The following is a 7,763-nucleotide window of genomic DNA, read 5'->3' on the forward strand; positions in this document are numbered from 1 at the left end:
CTTTTGAAAAAAAAAACATATGAATATGTCTCTGGCGAAATATTTCAGGACTGTTATCCTTGGACCCGTTAAAAAAATCCATAAACCTTAACCCTATAGTAAAAAAAAAAATCATGGTTTACCCTTCGGCATTTAATTTCATTAGGTATAGTCATCGATCAAACGCAAGGATATTTTTCTTTAGCTCAAAATTTCAATGAGTATTAGTCTTAAGGACTGTTGTGTGCAAAATCGTGAATATTAACCTCACAAAAAAAACTATTCATGATTTTTAGCCATCTACCTATAGTTAGTGATTTATAGCTTTCGGCCAATTTTTTTTTAAGTGTGGTTATGTTTCTCTGGCCCAAAATTCACGAGTACTCACCTTAGGCGCATTAGGAAAAAAAAAAGTCTTGAATATTAACCTTTAGCTGAAAGAAGATATCCAAATCAACATGATAGGGTAAAGTAAAGCTCATAATGATCTGCTTTTTCAAAATTTTATTTACAATTATTAGCCACCACTTCATTTTTATTTTTCAGTTTTTTTCTTCAAAAAATTTCAAATGATTTTATTTTTTTCTTCAAAAAATTCAAATGATTTGCAGTTTACAAGAATAATGCTTGTAGTAATTTGATTTTTCGAAATTTCCTTCAACAATATTCAAAGATTTCCAGTTTATACACAAGTAATGCTCGTAATGTTGTATAGTTTTTTAAGTACTGCCCGTAATGTTCTATAAAGATTTGGACGAAAACACCAAAGGTTTTCCTCGACATGTCGTGGGCTGGACCAGTCGCTCTTGGTTGCACCACAAATATAAGTAGGCCGGCCCTGAATTGTTTCCAAGTAGGCAAAACATGCAATGTTATGCTTTATCAGTGAACACAACGGAAGGCAATCAAACTTGCAGTTGGATCATGGATGGTAGTATTAAAAGAGGTCTTTTACTTTTACTACAAGCCTTTCACTTAAAGATATTGCAAGTTCTAACATGACAGCAAGGAAAAGGAAGTCACTTGCGCATGATGGGCAAATACAGAATCCAGACACAAGGCAACAATGACGGGGAAGAAAAACTCTAATCAGATGGACATAGATTAGAGAGGTGCACCATCATCGCACAACATCTTTATCTTCTTAGGATTTAAAGCAGAGACTAAAGCTTTCTGGAGCAAACTAAGAAGACCCGTCCGGGGATCGGCCATCAGGCGAATCATCTCTGTCCTTGCTTTCTTTCCACTTAACCCAGGCCCATCTCAACACAATAAACGCTCCAAGAGCATAAACCTACAGAAGTAGCAAGGCAAATCGTCTTTTCAGAAATATGTGAAGTATGTTGAGATAGCACAATGAGTGAACACAAGAGCATATATATTGCAGCACAATTCAAAATGAAAAACGGATGCTGAACCACATATGGTTCTCTGAAGTCTGAATGAATATGTTGATTTCTCTGAAATTTGGAGTCATTGATTAGCAGATACTAACAGTAATATTTTCTGCATTAACTAAAAAAGTGTGAGTATCTTGTTAGCAAGAATAATAGGGTCCCGAATTCAAGACAGGCTCGTTTCCTTGATTGCATCATCTGAACAAGATAACTGTACCCACCTTGCTGAATCTCAGCTCCTGATTTTAGTAAATCCAACATCAAGTGGTGATTAACTTGCAGAATATTCGCATGCACATTTTGCTCCCACGGACACAGGATTGAGGTGTTTGGCAATATTCTATTTGATTTTTCGGAATCGTGCATAGCAACCACAATTCACTACATGGGACTTTGAGGTAGACAGTCATTTGGTCTATAACTGGATACACACAATTTGGGTAAAGCACACGATAAATTACAGTTTCGATGGAGACAATTGGAAGGAGAAACAGTACTAAATTCTTAGAAAGTTTGAAAGACAAAACAACAGGTGCTAATTCTCAGAGTAGGTGTGAAATTTAAAATACCCAATTGGGAACATTCTACACAGCAGCCTGGTGTGGTAATCCACTTGTAATTATGCATAGTACTGGGAATGAGTATATTGCCTTCAAGTTTGTGCATTCTATCCTGGACTACCAACTTACCAAGTGCTCGCGGATTAGATCACAGGAAATGAGCCATTGAAAGTTAAAAGGTTGCTTATCTAAGACAATTGTTTTGGACTACCAAGCTTCGCGGATAAGATCACAGGAAATGTGCTTATCTAAGACATATGGTGTTGCAAAGGGTGCATCTAATCTAACAAGAGTATTACTGCACATTTCAAAAGACAATAGCAAACAAAATAATGGTGAATATACATGGTGTGTGTAAAGCCATCTGAAAATCCCCTTCATGTTGTGTGTAATTTATCTGTTGTATATTCCAAACAAAACAAATATTCGAGTCGCAGTTTCAGGCGATATGACAGGTTGAAACGCGGGAAGAAATTGGCATAGATCCACAAGGCATAGAGGTTTTGGTGGGTTTAATCGCGCAGACAGAGAGATGGTCGGGGCGGGATTGGGATTAGTTGGGGCTGTACCTGCCAGAGGTTGCGAGGGGCCATCTCCTCGTCGGCGACGGGCGGAGGGGGCACGTCCTCCTCCTCCAGCTTGATGGGCGGCGGCTGCCTGGCCTTGGGCTGGTCGGCGCTGGGGTAGAATCGCACGGTGGACGGCGGCTGGCGGCGGGCCTCCGCGTCCTCCTTATTATTGCCGGCAGCCTGCTCCGGCGAGCTCCCGGCGTTGCCCATCGCCTTCCGATTCTCGCCTCGTCTCTCCTCGCCGCGGCGGCGCCTCTCCTCTCCTCTCGCCTCGTCTCTCCTCGCTAAGAGACTCACTCGACTAGCTAGTAATTGGTGTCGGTGATGATGATAAGATGGATTACTTGGGAGTAACATATGCTCTTTTCTTTTGTATTTTCTGTACACTTTATTACCTTTTCTTTTATTTGCTACATTCTTTTTTAGCCCCACACGACACGTTCCTTTCCTTTCTGTTGATTTGTTTTGTTTTTACATCATCAAATTATTAGCTTAGCTTCGGTTTTAAAGCGAAAAATTTAGGAAACATCCAAGCTAATTTCTGACCTCATTCGAAGGCCTGGGGGCGATGTCACGCCCAATTGTACCTTTTTCGTTTGGATTTTCATGATTATTTTTCGTATTAAAGCCCTGATAGTAAAACGTACACACTACTGGTTAGTGTTTGAGTGAAGAGGAAAATAAATGATTGAGAAGATACGTAAAATAAGGTTAGCCATTAGCATATGATTAATCGAGTATCAACTATTTTAAATTTTAAAATGGATTAATATTATTTTTAAAGTAACATTTCTATATTTTTTAAAAAAAACATATCATTTAGTAATTTAAAAAATGTGCGCACAGAAAATAAAAGGTTTGCTCCCTCAATCTCCCTGAACGAACGCAGATACATCTTAAGTGGAAAACAAAAGGAGATCGGATGTATTCTGGCTTCCAGCTATCAAGAAACAAAGAGCTTAACATACTAATGATGGACCTGCCCTTTCATGCAGTTTTTTTTTTTCACAGTACGCAATCAGTATGAGTTTGAGAACAATGCACAGTACTTTCTCAAGAAATTTTGAACTAATCCAAATTATCAGTTCATGACAATGGGAACCCACCTGGATACTGTGATAGCACGAGAAAAGCTCAGGCACACGGCATGCGCATGGAACAAACAAGTTACCACAAATTAGTCGGTCATATGAATCACAACTACCAAGTAGTGAAATTTGCAGATTTTGCTTCTAACAGCCTACTACTAGTTGCTGTACTAAACTCAAAGAACTTAACTCACAACCATTATAGCTTCCAGCCCATAATTTCCTTGAACAATCATCTATACTGAACAAGAACATCTCTCACCGACGAAGCAATAAGAAAGAATGACACAGGATGAGCAACCAAAGGTACAAATGAATACATCGACTCTGCCACAGATATGGTGGATAACCCCTTGCCGGCTTACACAGGAGGAAACCTAAAAGTTGGTAGGGATCTAGGAGTGACTAGATGCACAAAAAGGATTACTTGAGTATACGTATTCCACTTCCAAACGATTATAGCCACTGACAGTGCTCTACAAGAGCCAACATCACCATCTATGGATTGGAGCGTGTTGTCTAACTCGACGCTGAAGCCTGTGACATTTGCCTTTTGATAGCTTCTTTGTAAGTCTTGTGCTGGTAGGTCAATGTTGTCTCCAGCAAATCCTTGAGAGGGGTCTTCGGGTTCCAACCTACAACAGTTGAATCAATATTTGGTTATTATGAACCACTGGTTACCCAACTAGTACAACATAGACATAACAGGTTATTGAAGACAGTAAATACCAAGCTGCTTGTTGATTATGGTCATGTCAGGAATCCTCTTATCACTATCATCGTATCCTTCACCATAGAACTGCTTCGAACTCACGTCAATCATAGGTTCATCCAGTGGTGGCTCTCCTGAGACATTTGCATAGACCTGTACAGGACAACCATGTAAGACTTAGGGCATGAGTAACAGAAACGCTCAAAGAAACATTGCCACGCTAATGATGTACCTCTGTCATCATTTCAGCCAATTGCCTAACAGTGACTTCATTGTTAGGATTCCCGACATTGAAGATTTGACCATTGGCACGAGCAGGATTTTCCTTTTGACATAAAGTACACATTTCAGTTCAACTAACAAGGTAAATCTAGCATAAGAGCAAAGGAAGTAAAGATAAACAGAGAAAACATACAATCATCAAGTGAACAGCTTCAATGGCATCCTTAATGTAAACAAAAGTTCTCTGGGACTGGCCACCATCAACAAGTTTCAGGGGCTCCCGACGCAGGAGATTCTGCAAATTCATTGGCGACATACATCTTATGAGAAAAACGACCATAACGAAATGGAGGTATATTATTCTCAGAAAGGGACTGGTTGACATACGTTACTGAAACATGCCAAAACCCGAGGAACACCCTCACTAGGACCATCAACACCAGGAATAAAGTCCATTCTTGGTCCAATCCAATTGAAAGGTCTCACAATTGTGAACTCAAGGCCATTTTCTGCTCCTTCAGCTGGTTAAAGCTCAAAAAGCACACGGTTACAAAGTGTTCAGGTAATGACATGAATAACAAAAGTTACTGCACTCACCAAAAATAAGCCTCTCAATAAGCTGCTTCGCACATGCATAAGACCATCGCTGTTTCACAATTGGACCAAAAATGCAGGGGGATTCATCTTCTTTCAGTACATAAAATTCAGGTTCCTGTTTCAAAGTTTGAAGGTACACAAATATCAGATAAGAGTCAATTGTGATCAAAATTAAGACATGTAATGGGCAGGTTTACACTTGCTCCTTTCTCCATCCATGTCAATGCAAATGCATAGCAATTTAACTAAAGAGAATGCAACAACTGGACTACTGCATTTCAGTAGGGGCGTAGGGCCCTCCTCTACTGTCTCCGTGAAAGTAGACAAATACATTGCAAAGCATACAACTCAACAATATAGACTCTAGGGTAAACTTTATTGGGGAAGTCCATGGAACAATAAGCAAGTTATCATTAGATCCTGACCCTCCAAGCGTGTTGCTAGTTGACTTCACTTTAAATACTGATGCACCTACAGGACTAACTTATCACATTGGAAATACAATTAGAAAAGACATTTCCTTAAGATGCCATGTATTCTTGATTACTATATCCACTTGCAAAGCAATGTGCAGTAGTAGCACATAAACATAGTTATGCCTCAAGAAATAAGTATCATCAAACTAGAGGAGGAACAAGTCATTCCATAACACAACATGGCACTGGACAATCTACACAGATGAAGGATAGAGCAACATGAGAAATACTGACACTCCAAGAGATGCTGTCAACTCTGCTATCCTAAGAAAGTCAAAACATTCAATAATCCTGAAACAGAACCACCATCACAAGACCATATATCCGAGTGTCAACCAACAACCAGACAAGGTCCAATAAGAAAATCCATTCCCAACCAACACCAAATCTAACCCAACCTTACTGTCAAGGCCGTACAACAGCAAGTACAGGATAATGGCAGCTGAACAACTGAATCTAGCAGACCTTCACCAGATCCATTCCACCCCCAATCTAATCAGTACCAATCAGTTTGCTTTTCAGTCAACCAACCAAAAAAGAAAATGTCACACAGACTTGTACAATTGGCACAAGCACATTATTATCCAGAAGAAACGTCAAAATAGAGAGAAATGGTGGATGACCTTGCGGAGAGGGTGGTCGGTGGGGAGGAAGCTGCCGATGGTCTTGCCGTAGACCTCGCACGTGGAGAAGTGGATGAGACGCTTGTTGTTCTCAGAGCAGTACTTGACCTGTGCACATCACACACGTCCATCAACAATTCTGCACTAGTGGTAGAAAAGAAGAAGAAATCTGGAGCGGAGAAGAGGAGGGATTACCACAGGGAGCGCGTCGATGAAGTTGCTGTAGATGGTGTCGAGGGGGCGCGTGTTGTAGTCGGCCGGCGTGCAGATCGCCGCCAGGTTGATCGTCTACGCAGATCCGGAATCAAGGCGTGTTATCAGAAATGAAATGAGATTGAAATTGAGAGCAGGAGGGAGAGAGAGGGAGAGACCAGATCGGCCATCTTGATGAGGCCCTCGAGCCTGGAGTCGTTCTTGATGTTGAGGCGGTGGAAGGAGATGCGGCCATGGAGGTGGGGAGGGGCGGGGTCGACGAGGTGGCGGATCTTGTCGCAGTAGACGTCGACGGCGTAGACGACGTGGGCGGTCTCGGCCATGAGCTTCTCGCAGAGGTGGGAGCCGATGAAGCCGCCGGCGCCGATCATGCAGATGGTGAGGGGCGCGATGGGGTTGCCGTCCAGATCCAGCCTCGCGGTTGACGCGGCGGGCGGCGGCGGCGACGACGACGACGACATCCTCCCTTGGTCCGCGGATCCGGAATGCGCGTGGAGATGGATTGGATTCGATTATTGGGGGAAGGAAGGAAGGCGCTGGATTTGGGGGTTACGAGGCGAGGCGATGTCGGTGGTGGTTTTCTTTTCTCTCCTCCTATTTAAGAGCGCCCACACTCTCTCTTCTCCTCTTGTCTCTCTCGAGTCTCGACTTTGAAGAAGGAAGGGAAAGGATTGAGGGGACGGACAAGAGGTGGCCCACTCCTCCCATCGAGATCCGGTGGTTGGTGGGCCTGCATGGGCCTCTCTTCCTTTTTCACCATTTCCTTCTTTTCTTTTTTTTTCCCTAACTCATTTACGCCTATTCATTTTGGATGAATTTTAAAGGATTTTAATTTCTTTTAGGATTAATTCCTACGAAAGCTATTTGATTATTAGGAATGTAGAGGCCTGTTTGGTACAGCTCTAACTCCTAAATTTAGCTCTAGGAGTTGAGTCTGGAGTAGAGTTGTGGAGCTGCCTAAACCCACTTCACAACTCTAGTTTATTTTGTAAGAGAGCTCCACCCAGCTCCACTCCCAGTTTTGGTGGAGCTGAAACTGTTTGGCTGAGCTCCAGCTCTAGGAGGGGTGGAGCTGGAGCTGGAGCTATGCCAAACAGGCCCCAGATATAGGAAAATCAAAGAAAAATTTTCTCCTACAAGATGTAGAGGGAAAACATATATTTTGTTCCCGTCCACTCTAACCTTTTGGGAAAATCCTATGGATTCAAGTTTGCATGTATTCCTATTTCTCTATTTTTTAAAATATGTATTAAAATTTCTTCAAAACGAATAGACACTAATGAATTTTTTTCCCTTTAAATTCTTACCTCTACTGCTTAAAAGCGGA

The 7,763-nt window shown here is 41.8% G+C and overlaps 2 protein-coding genes across 2 annotated transcripts; both read right to left on the bottom strand.

Moving 5' to 3' along the window:
* Positions 1–978: 978 nt before the first annotated feature.
* LOC127768213 (uncharacterized) lies at positions 979–2,848 on the bottom strand. Its single transcript, XM_052293751.1, has 2 exons — positions 2,506–2,848; positions 979–1,273 (listed from the first exon to the last, which is right to left on the bottom strand). The coding sequence occupies exons 1-2, from the start codon at positions 2,713–2,715 to the stop codon at positions 1,163–1,165; spliced, it is 321 nt and encodes a 106-aa protein (XP_052149711.1). The 5' UTR covers positions 2,716–2,848; the 3' UTR covers positions 979–1,162.
* Positions 2,849–3,713: 865 nt separating this feature from the next.
* Positions 3,714–7,063, bottom strand: LOC127759881 (UDP-D-apiose/UDP-D-xylose synthase). The gene is made up of 9 exons (XM_052284095.1): positions 6,595–7,063; positions 6,419–6,511; positions 6,224–6,331; positions 5,125–5,239; positions 4,915–5,048; positions 4,721–4,822; positions 4,538–4,630; positions 4,323–4,458; positions 3,714–4,228 (listed from the first exon to the last, which is right to left on the bottom strand). Exons 1-9 carry the CDS (start codon positions 6,895–6,897, stop codon positions 4,113–4,115), a joined length of 1,200 nt encoding a protein of 399 aa, XP_052140055.1. The 5' UTR covers positions 6,898–7,063; the 3' UTR covers positions 3,714–4,112.
* Between the last annotated feature and the right edge of the window lie 700 nt (positions 7,064–7,763).

This window comes from Oryza glaberrima, chromosome 1, assembly GCF_000147395.1.
Source record: "Oryza glaberrima chromosome 1, OglaRS2, whole genome shotgun sequence".
Taxonomy (NCBI): Eukaryota; Viridiplantae; Streptophyta; class Magnoliopsida; order Poales; family Poaceae; genus Oryza; species Oryza glaberrima.

Excerpts from the sequence above, each read along its gene's own strand:
- LOC127768213 (XM_052293751.1), bottom strand. The coding sequence starts at position 2,715 with ATGGGCAACGCCGGGAGCTCGCCGGAGCAGGCTGCCGGCAATAATAAG. Across the intron at positions 1,274-2,505 it reads CCCCTCGCAACCTCTGGCAG|GTTTATGCTCTTGGAGCGTT; the intron begins GTACAGCCCCAA and ends CTACTTCTGTAG.
- LOC127759881 (XM_052284095.1), bottom strand. The coding sequence starts at position 6,897 with ATGTCGTCGTCGTCGTCGCCGCCGCCGCCCGCCGCGTCAACCGCGAGG. Across the intron at positions 5,240-6,223 it reads CCGACCACCCTCTCCGCAAG|GAACCTGAATTTTATGTACT; the intron begins GTCATCCACCAT and ends ACTTTGAAACAG. Across the intron at positions 4,631-4,720 it reads AAGCTGTTCACTTGATGATT|GAAAATCCTGCTCGTGCCAA; the intron begins GTATGTTTTCTC and ends TTATGTCAAAAG.